This window comes from Hyperolius riggenbachi, chromosome 6, assembly GCF_040937935.1.
Source record: "Hyperolius riggenbachi isolate aHypRig1 chromosome 6, aHypRig1.pri, whole genome shotgun sequence".
Taxonomy (NCBI): Eukaryota; Metazoa; Chordata; class Amphibia; order Anura; family Hyperoliidae; genus Hyperolius; species Hyperolius riggenbachi.
The window spans coordinates 191,215,950-191,233,887 of NC_090651.1; the positions used below are offsets into that span (position 1 = coordinate 191,215,950).

The 17,938-nt window shown below is 41.7% G+C and overlaps 1 protein-coding gene across 2 annotated transcripts in view; it reads right to left on the reverse strand.

Annotated features, from left to right (window-relative positions):
* Positions 1–860: 860 nt before the first annotated feature.
* CHMP2A (charged multivesicular body protein 2A) overlaps positions 861–17,938 on the reverse strand; it is a 201,347-nt gene continuing 184,269 nt past the window's right edge. For both annotated transcript variants that reach the window (XM_068240246.1, XM_068240247.1), the window contains exon 6: positions 861–2,417. In XM_068240246.1, coding sequence (XP_068096347.1) covers positions 2,296–2,417 — 122 coding nt within the window. In that variant the 3' untranslated portion in view covers positions 861–2,295. The remainder of the gene's footprint in view (positions 2,418–17,938) is intronic.

The following is a 17,938-nucleotide window of genomic DNA, read 5'->3' on the forward strand; positions in this document are numbered from 1 at the left end:
TAGGGATCAGCTGTTTGCTGAGCCAGCTGGGAGAGGACCTCCTTTGATATTCCAGCTGAGGGAATACTGAGAAACCCCCTGTGGTTGGCTCTTTCAAGTACGGAACTGAGGAGCCTCAAAGTCTGGAGGTGAGCAGTGTAGGTGTGAGATTTCTCTCCCTCTGCCTGGTGGGTGTCCTGGACGCAAGCAATATCTCAAGATTCTTGCTTTGGGAAAGGAAGCCATTTGATGCACCTAGTGATTACAGGAGTATCTGACTTGCCCAAGGGTCATTAGCATGAAGTTGCTACATTTGACCAGGGAGAGGAATTGTGTTAACCCCTGGCTTCCCTGATCTTTTTATAAACCAAGCCTTTTTCTATCTGCTGTCACTTTTTAATAGTGGCTACAGGGAATATTTTATAAGGCTCTAACTACTTTATTAGGATGAATAAACGTTTATTTGTCACAGCTGGGCACTGAAATGTAGTTATTGTAGCTGGTAAGGACAGCTTGGGGGGAAAAAGGTCTTCAAAACACCCCTGCACCATGGATGCACCCAGGTTTAGTATTTTTTTTTTTTTGTTCCTGGTTTTTGTCTTCTAAACCTGTGTGCATTTTAAAGTCTGGAGCGTCTTATAGCCCGAAAAATATGGTAAATAAAACCTAAAATTTGTGTTTTCTGTTTGCATCCACGTTCAGGGAGAATTTCATTTCACAACTTGTCCTTGTAGCAACCAAAGTTCACAGGTGATTGGCACAGGAAACATAAGGAATTCTACCAAACAAACAGGTAGCAATATAACCTTGACAGTATTTATATTTCCCGCACCCATTACCCGAAGAAGAGAAGTGGAGATAACAGGCATACCACTTGTGAATTTATCATTTAATATCAATATTCTGAATTTTATTAAAGTAAAATAAATCATACAAGGGTGCAGTACAACTGAGGCTCTTGACATACAGAGATTACCCACCACAGTGAATCAGGACCAAAACTAAGATCATTCAGCTTGTAACCATGTCAGTAATGAGCATTTCAATGCGAAGCAGGTAAAATGGGCACCTCCATAGGCCACAATGCAATATGTGGCAATGGTGGAGTCGAGTGAGTTATTTTGGGTGCAGGTGTGCACTGGATTTCAGCTACACTATAGCTGAACTCCGGCTAGCGTTTTTTAGTTGTAAAGGCCACTCGGCTACAGTACCACTGAGCGCCTTTCGGCTGTAGTGGTTCCGATATGGGGCCGGACTTCTGCTATAGTATAGTGCTCAGCTACAGTATATACTAAGGCTTTTGAGTAGAAATGGAGAATGAAAAGATGGATACCAGGGAGGTGACTTGTTTATTCACATTTAGTTTTACTTCACCAATAACTCCGAATTTATGAAGAGATGCCTTTAAATAATTGGAACAGATATGCTGCTACATGATAAAGCAGGTATGGGTGATATGTTGACCTGCATCTATTATGGGCCTACAAATTACAGCTTGTTTTGCAATGCCCTTTATGCTGGCCTCCCCAAAAAGGACCTGCGTCGCCTGCAACTAGTGCAGAATGCTACCGCCAGATTGCTAACAAACCAGCCTCGCCACTGTAACATTACACCGATCCTTCGCTCACTGCACTGGCTACCAGTAGAATGGACTGCTGACATTCAAATCCCTGCACAATCTGGGCCCTAGATACATGAAGGACTTGCTGAAGCTGCACCACACCTCTCACAACCTCAGATCAGCAAGTTCTATAAACTTGGTCACCCCCAGAGTGCACCTCACAAAATCCGGAGATAGAGCCTTCTGTCATGCTGCCCCTACTCTTTGGAACTCCCTACCACACCCAGTAAAAACAGCACCATCCTTGGAGCTATTCAAATCCAGACCGAAAAGCCACCTGTTTAGCCGGGCATTTCCGGACTTATAAAATTCTTCCCCATGTACTACGATGGTCTGAGCCATGCTTATGCGCTTTGAGTCCTACGGGAGAAAAGAGCTTTACAAACGTTATTTTTTGTTGTTGTTTTGGCATGTTTTGTGTTTCCAATTTCCATTCCCCATTATAGAAGCAGAATACATAAAACAGCTGTGAGGTGCAGACTAGCAACACATAGAACTTTCTCGGACATGAATGTTCAGTGCCTGGACTAACAGATAACCTAAAAACCAAAGCATGAAAGTGGAAATCAACGGCTGCGATTAGTGAGAATGAACCCTGACACACACACACACACACACACACACACACACACACACACACACACACACACACACACACAAAGCTGAGGAGTACATATAAGCCAACATCAAATAATTTAGTCCCGTCTCAGATTGTTAAGTCGCTCTTCCAGATCAGCATCTGCATCAGCCAGTGCAGCAGTGGGTTCCGCTTTCTTTCCTCCAGCACAACTGAGGGATCCACCTGTAGAAGGCAGGTCTGCAAAGTATAAAAAGGAAAGTCAAACATCTCAAAAATACATAACCGCACTACATGGTGATAAAAGCAACCACTCTTTTGAACAGCATCTGTTCTTTGTTCCTTCTTACTTCACTTTCCACATAACAATATAGACAAGAATGCTTGCCAAAGTCAAGCATTTGTATTATGGCTATCAAGTTCCAAAAATAGCTGATACTGGTCTGACTATGTTAAATGACCCATTGGTTAAACCTATCGTGATAGGATTCTTTAGGTAAAGAGCAATTATTTAAAAACTGCTCATCTTAAAGGGACCCCGAGCAGACGTGAACAATGAAAAGCTGCACTTACCTGGGGCTTCCTTCAGCCCTCCGTAGGCCGCGAGGTCCTTCGGCGTCCTCTGGGTCCCCACCGTGGCCCTGCTGGCGGGTCGTGCATGTTCAGTTGCACACAGCTTCGCCTGAAGTAACTAGCTTGATGGAGACAGAGCTTGCGGCCTACAGTGGGGTGGAGGAAGCCCCAGGTAAGAGCAGCTTTTCATCTTAAACGTATGCTCAAGGTCCCTTTTAAGCAAGCCTGAACAGAAAAACTTGAGATAAACAATAGTGTCTATATACCTATATATAAATAGGACTTTCTTAGGATTCCAAAGTCTTGTTTTTTTTAAAAGCTAAAAAATCCATAAGTTTAATATTTTTTGTGTTTCTACAATGGGAGCTTTAAAACAAAAAAGACTGCTATTCAGCAAACTACTGGCTATTATCCAGAAGTGTTTTTCTGCCATGCAAGGTTTATAGCTTGTAATTATTACTGAAAGCATAAAAAAACAGAGGCGCCAGTTCAGGATAAAGTAGCTAAAAAAACCTTTTAAAATAGGGAGGTAGTGGTGGACTTAGCTCCCCCAAGTAGACACAACAGTGTGGATTCACTTTATTCAAAATACTCCACAGATTTATGCACAAACGGTGGAGGGGTACCATCCTCTTTCCTTTTCTACGGAGTGTGACAATCCTATCCCAAATGGGGTTGGGTTTAATCTCCCCACCTGCCCTCATATGGATGAAAGTCATGACTGGATAGCCAATTTAAAAGGATACAATGTGTTCAGGAGGGATAGAACAGGGAAAAAAGGTGGAGGGGTTTGTCTCTTTGTTAAGAATTCTTTTACAGCTGTCCTCAACGATGAGATGGAGGAAGATTGCGAAGATGTGGAGTCCGTTTGGGTAAATATTCATGGTGGAAATAAAAGTTGCCAATTGCTTATTGGGGTATGCTACAGACCACCTCATATTAATGAAGCTGCAGAACTGCAATTACTACAGCAAATTGAAAAAGCGGCAAGTAAAAATGAGGTCATAGTTATGGGCGACTTCAACTTTCCAGACATTGACTGGGGTATTGAGGCTACCCATTCTGGTAAAAGCAGCAGATTTCTGGCAGCACTACAGGACAATTACTTGACTCAAATGGTAACGGAACCAACTAGGGGGAATGCGTTACTGGATCTGATCATTTCTAATAGACCAGATAATGTATCAAATGTGCAGGTTCAAGAACATTTGGGAAATAGTGATCACAACATGATAACGTTTGGTCTGGTGACTGATAGGCCACGGGGCAGCGGGACCACTAAAACTATGAATTTTAGAAAAGCAAAGTTCAATCAAATTAGGCAGGCACTAAGTTTGGTGAACTGGGATAATGTACTACAAGGGGAGGACACTGAAGGGAAATGGCAAGCTTTTAAACGTATTCTCAATCAATATTGTAGTATGTATATCCCATATGGAAACAAAATGTCTAGGAATAAAAAAAGGCCTCTATGGATGAATAGAAAGGTTAGAGATAAAATGAAGAGGAAAAAGAATGCCTATAAGGTCCTAAAACAGGAGGGGTCCGAGGCTGCACTCAGCAATTACAAGGAGTGCAATAAAAATTGTAAAAAAGAAATTAGGCTAGCAAAGATCGAAGCTGAAAATCAAATCGCTAGGGATATCAAATCTAACCCAAAAAAGTTTTACAAGTACATCAACTCTAAAAAAAGAAAGGTTGACTGTATAGGACTCCTAAAGGATGAAGGTGGAAACTCAATGGTGGATGACCAAGGTAAGGCAGAGTTATTAAATGCTTTCTTTGCTTCTGTCTTTACAAAGGAAACAGCACTGTTGCAAATTACAGAGGCGGAAGAGTCTCAATCTTCTAACTGTAATATTAAATACTTAACGCAGGAAGAAGTAAAGGCAAGACTAAATAAATTAAAAATAGACAAGGCACCTGGCCCGGATGGCATGCATCCTCGGGTCCTAAGGGAATTAAGTTCAGTTATAGATAAACCCCTTTATCTTATCTTTTGTGACTCTCTTGCAACTGGCAGAGTCCCAGTGGATTGGCGTACAGCCCACGTTTTCCCATTATTTAAGAAGGGCAAAAAATCAGATCCAGGAAATTATAGACCTGTAAGCTTAACATCAGTTGTATGCAAACTATTTGAGGGGTTACTAAGAGATACTATACATGACTTCATAGTAGAAAATAATCTTATTTCTCAGCATCAACATGGGTTTACTAAAGACAGGTCCTGTTTGACTAACATGCTCAGCTTTTATGAGGTAGTGAATGCTAATATGGATATTGGGAATGCTGTAGATGTGATATACTTAGACTTTGCTAAGGCCTTCGACACTGTTCCCCACAAAAGTCTGGTGCAAAAGATGAGGATGCAAGGACTGGGGAAGAGTCTGTGTGCTTGGATAGGGAACTGGCTAATGGACAGAAAACAAAGAGTTGTGGTCAATGGATCATACTCAAAATGGGAGACTGTTAGCAGTGGGGTCCCACAGGGGTCTGTACTGGGTCCAGTGCTCTTCAATTTATTTATTAATGACCTAGTGGATACAGTAGTGAGCAATGTTGCTATTTTTGCAGATGATACAAAATTGTGCAGAATCATCAACTCTAAGGAAGATAGTGTTATATTGCAACAGGATCTGGATAGGATGGCTATATGGGCACATACATGGCAGATGAAATTCAATGTTGACAAATGTAAAGTCATGCATTTTGGTCGTACCAATGGTCTAACACCATACAAAATAAATGGGATACAGTTGGGGACATCAAACTTGGAGAAGGACTTGGGAGTACTCATCGACAACAAGTTAAATAATCGTACTCAATGCCAAGCCGCTGCAGCTAAAGCTAACAAAATTTTGGGATGCATTAAAAGGGAAATAAAAACTCGAGATGCTAGCATAATATTGCCCCTGTTTAACTCTCTAGTAAGGCCACATCTGGAATATGGAATTCAGTTCTGGGCACCACATTACAAAAAAGATATTGCAGTTCTAGAGCAGGTGCAGAGACGAGCAACAAAATTGATACGTGGGATGGAAGGTCTCACTTACCAAGAAAGGTTAGATAAACTGGGTTTATTTAGTCTAGAGAAAAGACGCCTTAGAGGAGATCTAATTAACATGTATAAATACATCAGAGGGCAATATAATAGCTTGGCGGATGAGCTTTTTGTCCCTAGGCCTTCTCAAAGGACTAGAGGACATGATCTGCGCATGGAGGAAAAACGTTTTAGCCATTTATTTAGGAAAGGGTTCTTTACAGTAAGAGTGATTAAGATGTGGAATGCATTGCCACAGGAAGTCGTTATGGCAAACTCTATACCTGCATTTAAAGGGGGCTTAGATGCTTTCCTTGCGTTGAATGACATCCATGGCTACAATTACTAGGTAATGCCAATGATGTTGATCCAGGGATTTTATCTGATTGCCATCTGGAGTCGGGAAGGAATTTTTACCTTGTAAGGGTTTTTTCGCCTTCCTCTGGATCAACAGGGATATGTGAGGGAGCAGGCTGGAGTTGTACTTTGTACTGGTTGAACTCGATGGACGTATGTCTTTTTTCAACCAAAGTAACTATGTAACTATGTAACATAGTGGTTGCCAGTGGTAACCCAACATCTGGAGTATAATCGCATATACCTATATTGTTTAGACTTGACTGAGTTGGCATACTGCACTATTTTGGGCTCTTGATTTCTCTTTCAATTATCAATGAAATCCAATTGAGGAAATGTCAGTGCTTTCAAATATAGGCTTCACTCTAATTGACCAGCTGCATAGATGTGCAGAGCCCAAACATGGGCAACTTACACACCTCACATTCAAAGCAGATGCAGAAAATGAGGACGTTGTCCTCAAAAACAGTCTGCACATATTGTATAATGTGTATCAGTTTGCATTCAATTTATTTAGATTAGGCATTAGTGCATAGTTTGCATCGGATTTGCATTCAAGGTGTGTATAAGTCCCTGGGTGGTGCTGCACACCTCTGTTTGATTTAATTTGTAGCCGAGGAGCACTACCTATTTCATGCTGTTCTTTGGAAAAATGTGTAGACCATTTATGGGCTAGCAGCCCCAGGTTTTAACTATGTTTAATTGTCAGTTGGTGTTAGGTCTCTTCCAAAAGGGCCAGTCATTGTCATAGCAGAGTCTAGTATTGAACAATCTGTGCACAGGCTATTTTTGAAGCCAGCGACCTCCTTTGCTGCATCTGTTTTGAATGCAAGTTCCCTTTGTCTTAAGACCAAATTGCACTCCTACCAGATATCCAGAAGTTTGTTGTATACTACCTCTCCTCTTGTTTACCCCCTCCCTACCTTTCCCTTTCGATTGTAAGCTCGGAAGGGCATGGCTCTCTCCGCCTTTTGTGTCTTGGAAATCCTTATACATTTTATTCATCATGTTACTTTTATCACTTATTACCAATTCTGTATTTTGTATCGATTTTGTATTTTGTCACTAATTATGTATCTTATATATTGGTGTACACCATTGTCTGTATTATTATGTACCCCATGTTCGTTTCTTACTTTTTACAGCGCCACAGAATATGTTGGCGCTTTATAAATCAATAATAATAAATAAGAAGAAGAAGTTACCCATGTTTGGGCTCTGCACATCTATGCAGCTGGTCAATTTGAATGCAGCCTATATTTCAAAGTGCTGCCATTGCCTCCTGTTGTACAAAAATGTAAGTACTTGTGGCTAGCTGCATTCATGTGTATCAGTTTTCATTCAATTTATTTAGATTAGGGATTAGTGCATAATTTACATCTGATTTGCATTTAAGTTGTGTTTAAGTCCCTGGAATACAAGACAGAAAATAAAGTGCACTCAGGGAGCAGTATCTATCAGATCAAGTAAAGCTTGAATAATCTCAACTTGCGTAGTAGCTGGCAAGCCCATAAAAGTGTGTCCAGCAGCAGTATTTGAGTGCCTCTAACCAGGGACTGGGCTTTGCAATTCAGCTGATCCTCCTCTGTTGTAAATAAAACAAGGATCCGCTGGTACTCCTGTGAATATCTGCCTGGTCTGTGTGTTTGTTCTGCTATAGGCAGCTGCACTACAGACTGTGGTACTGAGGACTGAAAGGCAGCGCTGTTTGAATGGAGAGCTATCAAGAAACGTCTCTCTGTTGCTGCATGGCTGTAAAAAACAGCTCACAGGCAGTTAGGAGAGTGAACGAATAAGCTGTGCAGCATGCATGCAAAAAAGATAGGTGGCTGCCGTGTAATGATTTATTATGCTACGCGCGTTTCAGGAGGTCAGATCCTCCTTTCCTCAGGCAAAACAATGAATAGTTCACAATAAAACAGTTATATACATTAACATAAGATCAATTCGATGACATAATTCAAAAGGACCAGTCAGAAATGATTTTTTAAAACTTCTGATTGCCTGTGCGCTGTTCCTATAGCCTTGCAGAACAGAGGAGTTTCTTGATAGCTCCCCATTTAAACAGCGCTGCCTGTCAGCCCTCACTGCCACAGTCTGTAGTGCAACTGCCTATAGCAGAATGAACACACAGACCAGGCAGATATTCACAAAGGAGTACCAGTGGATCCTTGTTTTATCTACAACAGAGGAGGATCAGCTAAATTGCCAAGCCCAGTCCCTGGCTAGAGGGACAAAAGCCCCGCTGCTGGACAAACCTATATGGGCTTGACAGCTACTACACAAGGTGAGATTATTCCAGCTTTAATTGATCTGATATATATATACTGCTCCCTGAGTGCACTCTATTTTCTGTCTTGCATTCCAGATTGAATGACTATTGCAGTGGATTTTAACCACTTCATAACTGAGGGGTTTTACCCCTTGAGCACTAGAGCAATTTTCACCTTTCAGCGCTCCTTCCATTCATTCGTCTATAACTTTATCATTACTTATCACAATGAAATGAACTATATCTTGTTTTTTTCGCCACCAATTAGGCTTTCTTTAGGTGGGACATTATGCCAAGAATTATTTTATTCTAAATGTGTTTTAATGGGAAAATAGGAAAAAATGTAGGGAAAAAATTATTTTTCAGTTTTCGGCCTTTGTAGTTTTTAAATAATGCATGCTACTGTAAATAAAACACATGAAATTTATTTGCCCTTTTGTCCCAGTTATAAAACCGTTTAAATTATGTCCCTATCACAATGTTTGGCACCAATATTTTATTTGGAAATAAAGGTGCATTTTTTCAGTTTTGCATCCATCCCTAATTACAAGCCAATAGTGTTATACCCTCTTGACATAAATATTTAAAAAGTTCAGTCCCTAAGGTAACTATTTATGTATTTTTTTTTTTATTGTACATTTTTTTTCTTATTTTAATTAGAAAAAAAAAATAAAAAAAAATTGGGGAGTGTGGGAGGTAACGAGTTAATTTTTAGTGTATAACTAATATATTTGTATATGAAAAATGTTTTAGGGTGCAGTTTACTATTTGGCCAAAAGATGGCCACAGTAACTTTTTGTTTATGTGTCCTGCAAGCGTCCGGAAGTACGCTTGCAGGAAGTGTTAGGAGGCCAGGAAACTTTTTTTTTTCACAATGATCGCGCTGCTTCTCGTAGAAGCAGCTGATCATTGCAGGGGTTTGGATCAACGAACGGGAACTGTTGTTCTCATTGATCTCCAAGTGAGCGGGAGGCGGCATGCACGAGCGCGGGGGCGCGCTGACGAGCGAGCTGGAGCGCGGACCGCAGCGGGAGGTGCGGAGTTCTCCGTCCCTGGTAACAGGGTGGAAAAAGGGACGGAGAAATCCGCACCCTGGGGGTAAAGTGGTTAAATATCAGCACCCATTTATCATTTTAATTCTAACCACATTGAAGCTCTACTGCTCGCTGCTTCTGTTCACAGAAGTTATTCACTACACTATCTCAGTATAAGTCCCTGGTGGGCGCTGCACACCTCTGTTGGTTTCATTTAATTTGCAGCCTAGAAGCTCTGCCTATTTCTTGCTAATTATCATTGAAATTTACTGCAGTCCAACCCAATAGGAGTTTAGTTTTACTAGCTTTATTCTATAAGGGCCCATTCACACTTGCTGATCTCAAAACGCTAGCGCTTTTGCTAGTGTTTTGCTATAGCGATTTTGCGCGAATAACGGGGAAATAAAATCACCCTTCACACTTGGCAATTTTTTCGTGATTGCATTTAGCGCTTCTATAGCACTGCAACGCGATCGCCGGGAAATCACCTGAAAATGGTGCAGGCTACGCTTTTGCGTTTACAGTTTTTGGGAAATTTGCGGTGATTAGCGCAAATCACCCAAGTAAGAATGGGCTTACAGGGTTTCATTGCACTAGTGCTTTCAAAAGTTTGATACTCAGCTGCCGGTTGGCACCACCTCCCCTCTCAGTGTGGTTCCGGTTATGCCAGTGAGAGTCCCTTGGCCTTTGTGTAGTGGGACAGTGAGGAGTATATGCCCAGTGCCAACGTTATGTTTGGTGGAATTTCTTATCATGTTTTTTTTGTTTTTCCTCTGTTTTTGATTTTAGTTTTGTTTTTTTATCATCCAAGAGTCCTGTCTATACAGATTTCTACCGGTTATGTATTACCTAAAGTGTTAAGATTTCTGATTAATGCTTTCTCATGCCTAGGTTGTTTAACTTGATTACACACACTGTCCAGGGGTTGAATGAGCCTGTAAAACGTAGAAAGGCATTTCATCATTATCAGAGCCTTAAAGCCTCAGTTCTTTTTCTTCAAGAAACTCATTTTATTCATTCCAAGGCACCCACCTTTCTGCATAGGTCATAAACTAGAGCTTACTATGCCTCATTTTCTAAAAAATCCAGGGGAGTAGCCATAATATTTCATAATTCAGTTTCTTTCTCCCTTATTGATTCTTATGTGGACCCGGAGGGTAGGATCTTGATTCTCAAGGGTATCTTGGAAGGCAAATCTGTTACATTGGTTAATTGTTATGCCCCCAATGCCTCTAAAACTGCATTTATACAACTATTATCCCCCCAATTAGATAGACTGTCATCTACTCATTTGATTATTACAGGAGACTTCAATGCGGTAGCTAATCCTTTCTTGGACAGATCAGTTCAGTCTCCTTTTGCTCAAACCTTTCAGAGAAGACTCACTAGACTCCTCTCAAGATGCAATGTTATCGATATCTGGAGAGCCCATAATATTGGATGTAAACAGAACACCTTTTTTTCTCACTCTTGCCAATCTTATGCTCGATTGGACTATATTTTTTTATCCCCAATACTTGCCTCCAACTCCTCCACCTCAGATATTATTACATGTAGCTGGTCTGACCATCATATGGTTTAGTCCTCTACGATTGGTTTTGGTTTACCTTATAATCCTAGCAATTGGAAACTTAATGATTCTCTTTTGGCAGAAGATCCGGACAGATTGTCTGTGTTGGGTGAGTTGGAGGAGTATTTCTTTTTTAATAATGAGGACAACACCTCATCTATTCTTAGATGGGCGGCCCACAAACCGGTTTTGAGAGGTATCTTTATAGCTAAATCAGCTCGGGCGAAACAGCTCAGGTCACAAAAGATAATTTTGTTGTCAGCTGAGCTGGATTCACTATACAAGCGTCATTTCAGATCTATGACTAGTGATATTTTGCATGAAATTAATTTGAAACGATCAGAATTAAATTCTCTATTAAATGTTTCTCATGCTAAAGCATTGAAGTTTTCTAAGGCTAGATTCTTGCTGCGGGGTAATAATCCTTCTACTCAATTTGCTCGCAAACTTAATCAATATTACAAACCTCATGTTTACAAATTGAAAAGTTCTAGAGGCGCTGAGGAGGTTCTTCCTCCAAAAGTTCTAAAAAATTTTGAAGAGTATTATTGAGACCTTCTAGGTACCGAGGTATCATCTAATGTTACTGAGCTCAAAGCATGGCTGAATACACTACATCTGCCTGCCTTGACTTCTGAACAATTGAGCTCTCTTAATGCCCCGATTACAACTACGGAAGTGCTTGCATCTATTAAATCTTAGATCCTCTACTGCCCTGGGTCCAGATGGGTTTTCTCCTCTATATTATAAAAAAAATCGCTGATGTGCTTTCATTTCCTCTGACCTCAATGTTTAACACTATACTTCAGGGTGAAAAACTCCCTCCAGAGATGCTTTTGGCTACTATGACCCTGCTTTCCAAACCTGATCCTGATCATTCTACTCCAGTAAGATTTAGACTTATTTCCATCCTCAACAATGACATTAAGCTTTTTGCTAAGATCCTAGCTACTAGACTGGGTTCTATGGTGGGTGACCTTGTAGCTCCTACTCAGACTGGGTTTATTCCTGGCAGACAAGGTTCTGATAATATCAGACTGGCATTAAATATTTTACAAGATGCAGAACTTAAAAAATCTAGGGTTTTGATGCTGGATCTAGATCAGGGGTCTGCAACCTTTAAGACATAAAGAGCCACTTGGACCCGCTTCAGAAAAGAGAAAAAAACTGGGAGCCGCAAAACCATTATAAAACAAATCTAACACTGCAGATATTGTTTCTTACCTTAATGCTATATACAGATATGACCCCAATATGCACAAATTGTTAGCAGATATGACCCCAATATGCACAAATCCTTAGCAGATATGACCCCAATATGCACAAATCCTAAGCAAATATGACCCCAATATGCACAAATCGTTAGATATGACCCCAATATGCACAAATCGTTAGCAGATTTGACCCCAATATGCACAAATAGTTAGCAGATATGACCCCAATATGCACAAATTGTTAGCAGATATGACCCCAATATGCACAAATTGTTAGCAGATATGACCCCAATATGCACAAATCCTTCAGCAGATCTGACCCCAATATGCACAATCCTTCAGCAGATCTGACCCCAATATGCACAATCCTTCAGCAGATATGACCCCAATATGCACAATCCTTCAGCAGATATGAAAAGAAAAACCCATTTACTCACCTAGTCAGAAGACCTCTTGTCACGATCTCCTCCTGTCCCGACCTCCTTGTGGCGCGCAACTCCCACGATCCTCTTCCTTCCCGACGTCACGTCCTGCCTGCATTACACTGCAGGGCTACGGGAAAATGGCCGCCCGAAGCCCTGCACTGCACCGGTCCGGCGGCCTCTCTGATAGGCTGCCGGGCCAGCAGCAGCACACGTCACATGCGCGCCGCAGCCACTGACACACACTACCGGAGCCGCGGCAAAGGTGAAAAAGAGCCGCGTGCGGCTCTGGAGCCGCGGGTTGCCGACCCCTGGTCTAGATATCAGTAAGGCGTTTGATTCAGTGGGTTGGCAATATTTGGTTACAGCTTTGGAAGGCTTTGGTCTATCTGGTTCTATAATTAACGAAGTCTTAGCATTGTATAATTCCCGTCCACCATAATTCCTGGAGCTTCTTCTGCACCTGTCCATCTCAAACGGGGCACCCGTCAAGGTTGCCCTCTCTCACCACTGCTATTTGCTCTCGCTTTAGAGCCTCTGGCGGTTGCGATCAGACGGCATCCTGATATACATGGGTACGGTATTGACAATGTTAAATTGGCCTTGTATGCTGATGATGCTCTTCTGTTCTTGACTAGACTCCTGACTTCTTTGCCTCATTTGTTTCAATTGTTAGATACATTTGCCACTTTTTCTGGCCTTAAGTTTAACTCTTCTAAATGCACAGCCCTTCCGATTAATTTGTATCCCCATACGGTTAAATGGTTGGACTCTACCTATGGCTTCAAATGGAGTAAATTTAAATTTAAATATTTAGGAGTTTTTTTGACTCCTAGTTATGGGGATCTGTACGGAGCTAACTTCTCACACACAGCAAACAATATTTCTCAACTTTTGAAAACCTGGTCCTCATATTATTATTTATTGTATTTATAAAGCGCCAACATATTACGCAGCACTGGACAATAAATAGGGATACAAACAATATTTAGGGGTGACATAAAGCAAAATGACAATACCTGAATACAAGAAAGATCAGATCATGCAGCACAGTAGGAGTACAAGGTAATGCTTAGTCAGTCACTGGAGGGGAGCATGGAGATTAAGCAAGTTAGGTTCACTCAAAAGGCCTAGCATGGGTTCACAGTAATGGAGGTGCATGATCAGGTTGGACACAAAAGGAGGAGGACCCTGCCCAAAGGCTTACAATCTAAAGGGACATATAAGGTTTCATGGCTTGGAAGATGTGTAGCTTGCAAGATGATTATTCTTCCCAAACTGTTATATTTATTTTGCATGCTCCCAATCATTATAGCTAAAAAATCCCTGTCTAGCCTACAATCGCAAATTAATAAATTTATTTGGGACGGCAAACCGGCCAGAGTTCGTGCGCAAGTTCTATACAGATCCCCTTTACAGGGTGGCATTGGCTTACTTCGGGTTTTCTCGTCGTAAAGGTCTTATCTCATTGTTATATGCTCTATTATTGGGTCATGATAATGTGGACAAAATGCCATACATGAAGGCCTGGGAACAGGAATTGGGAATTCAGATTGAGCAATATGACTGGTCCCTAATTTGGATGGCAGTTTCTAAGGTAGTTAAATCAAACATGGTGAAAGATACAGCGATTAAGCTTTTGTTCCGATGGTATTATACCCCCGGTTAAAATACATAAAATATACCCCTCGACCTCCTCAACGTATTTCCGTGGCTGCGGTATGGAGGGTTCTTTGGTGCATGTTTTTTAGGATTGCCCCCGTGCACATCTTTTTTGGGAAGCGTGGAAACTTAATACATGACGTGTTTGGCTTTTCTATTTCTTTGACTGCCTCCCAGGCTCTCTTATATATGACTAATGATGAAGTTCCTGGAAACCTCAGACCGTTATACAGATATATGTTACTGGTTGCTCAGTGGTCAATAGCCTTCCAATGGAAATCCACTGATCTGGAGTTAGCTTTAGTTACCCAACATCTAGACCTAATGATGCTGATGGATCGAGTATATTACTACAGTATTGAGAATATGACAAGATTTGATCTTATTTGGGATGCATGGAAAACGTATAGACAATTTTAGTTACCCTTGGACATTTGTGTGTTTGGGTTTTTCCACTGTTTTATATATATCGTATGACATTCGGGACTCTTGTGCCCTGAGGGAGAGCAATACTCTTACGATACGGACTTGAGTGATGGACTGATCCCTGGGATCTCAGCCGGAAGTACCTTGGGCTCCATTTCCCAGGTTTAACAATCCGGTTAATTGGACCATGCTCTCCAGAAAAATATTCCCTTTCTTTTGTTTTTCTGTGTGTTAGCTGTATAGTTGTACTGAGTTCTGTGTTGGTCGTCACCTGTTGTATACTTTTCATTACTTTTGTCAAGCACAGCTTTTTGTATTTTGCATCTCTGATCAATAAAGCTTTTTATAACAAAAAATAACTGTTTAAATAAAATTAGGCAGGTGCATAAATTTGTCATTTTATTGATTCCAAAACCTTTAGAACTAATTATTTAAGGGGATCAATTGTAAGTTTCCCTCCTCTTTAATTTTTTTCTTAAGAGTAGCAACATGGGTGTCCCAAAACAACTCTAAAATGACCTGAAGACAAAGATTGTTCATCATCATGGTTTAGGGGAAGGATACAGAAAGCTGTCTCAGAGATTTCAGCTGTCGGTTTCCACAGGAACATATTGAGGAAATGGAAGACCACAGGCTCAGTTCAAGTTAAGGCTCGAAGTGGCAGACCAAGAAAAGTCTCCGGATAAACAGAAGCGAAAAATGGTGCATCGTTCAACCATGCAGTGCACATAAGTAGATGCTGTATGCGAGCGTGATGCAGAGGAAGACTTTTCTCCGCCCACAGCAGAAACAGAGCCGCTTGAGGTATGCTCAAGCACATTTGGACAAGCCAGCTTCATTTTGGAATAAGGTGCTGTGGACTGATGAAACTATAATTGAGTTATTTGGGCATAAGAAGGGGCGTTATGCATGGAGGAAAAACACAGCATTCCAAGAAAAACACCTGCTACCTACAGTAAAATATGGTGGTGGTTCCATCATGCTGTGGGGCTGTGTGGCCAGTGCAGGGACTGGAAATCTTATCAAAGTTGAGGGACGCATGGATTCCACTCAGTATCAGCTGATTCTGGAGACCAATGTCCAGGAATCAGTGACAAAGCTAAAGCTGCACCAGGGCTGGATCTTTCAACAAGACAATGACGGTAAACACTGCTCAGTGCGAGTTAAAGAGAGCTGTCCATGCTTGGAAGCTATCAAACCTGAATGAACTACATATGTTTTGTGAAGAGGAATAGTCCAAAATACCTTCAACCAGAATCCAGACTTTCATTGGAACCTACAGGAAGAGTTTAGATGCTGTAATTTCTGAAAAAGGAGGATCTACTAAATATTGATTTCATTTCTTTTTTGTGGTGCTCAAATTTATGCACCTGCCTAATTTTGCTTAAACAATTATTGCACACTTTCTGTAAATCTAAAACTTCATTTCACTTCTCAAATATCACTGTGGGTGTCTCCTATATGATATATTTAACTGACATTTTTTATCATAACAACCAACGATTTATACAGGAAAATCATGACAATTAACAAGGTTGCCCAAACTTTCGCATCCCACTGTATACAACCATCTGAAAATTACGACACACTATGAAAGCCTATGTATTTTTGTAACACTCTTGGAAACATGGATATTTAATCTCAATTTTAACAATGCTAGGAGATTCAAGTGAAATAATTAACCACATCCCTGAAAAATACCTCTACACCTCGCAGGGACGTAGTTACTCGTCCCTTGCAGCCGCACACTCCCACTCGCTCCTGCGCTCTTTCACACCGCTGATTGTTAAAGGGGAGATCAATGAATGTTAGAAGGGAGATCAATAAATGGGAACGCAGTTATTCATTGATGCAAGTCCTTGTGCCAATGATCGCCGGCATCAATGTTGTACTAAATTGGATATTGTATTATTGGTGGTTTCCTTCGGAACGGAATTAACCCCCCTAGCGGTAATCCAGACCTGTGCTCGGGCTCCGCTTTGTGAGCTATTAGCGGTAAGCCCGAGCACAGGTCAGGCTGGCTGAAAACAGCACGTGCAGCGCTTTCCCAGGCGTCTTCTCCCCGGCCGCCGGAGTCCCCATTACCGCTCTGATATTCCGGGGACCCGGTGGCCAATCAGGATCATGGAGCGGCGTGACATGGGGGGGGGGGGGCAGCGTTGGGTCATGGGGGAGGGAGGGAAAATTTTAAAATGATCCAATTGGCTACAAGTAGCATTGTATTGAATACAAGTGAGTTTGTATTCACTGCAATGTTGCCATTTGCTCCCTGACTGCAATTAAGCTGTGCTGTGATCTGCGATTTGCTGATTTTCTGCCTACCTTTTGCCGATTTTTGTCTGGTCTTTGACCATTCTCTCTGCCTTCTGCTTGCACGTATTTTTGCCTGGACTTTAATTGATTTACTGTTGCCAATTTTTGCCTGGATTTTGACTACTCTTTGCCAGCTGCCTGTACCAACCTCTGCCTGGATTTGACAACTCTCTGGTTGCCGTTTGCACCGACCTCTGCCTTCTATAATTTGCTATGGCGTCAGCATCCAGAAGGCGTCTCACTGCGGAAGCGCTGGTGGAGTTGGAGGATAGCGATTCTGATCAGCAGTCACTACCGGACTCAAGTGACAGTGATGCACCTGGAGATCTGTCATCTGACCCAGGTAGCAACAGCGACTACATCACCACCAAGGTCAGTGATGTCCATGTTGGGTGCCCCATAGACCTTTCTCAGGCTCCGCCACCGCCCCCATGTTACCCTTTCACTGGGGAGCCCGGACTGAAGAAAGTGTGAGAACAACCCCCTGGTCTACCTGCAGCTCTTCTTCATAGACACGGTTATTTAAAAGATAGTGGTGGAGACTGACCGCTATGCCACCCATCAACTGGCTGCTCCACGAGGATGCTTTTCAAGGAGTAGGACATGGAAGCCGGTCACCAAAGAGGACATCTGGTTATTTTTGGGCCTGATTATTCTGCAGGGAGTGGTGGGGAAGCCCCTGCAGAAATGGTATTGGAGCACCAATAAAATAATCACTACCCCTTTCTTCAGTACGGTGAAGTGCGAATATTGCTTTAGCCTGATTATTAAATATTTTCACTTCTCCAACGATGACACCTTTGAGGTGTCCACCCACCCTGCTTCAAAACTGAAAAAGATCTGGGAAGTGTATCAGATGGTGGTTGACAACTTCCAGA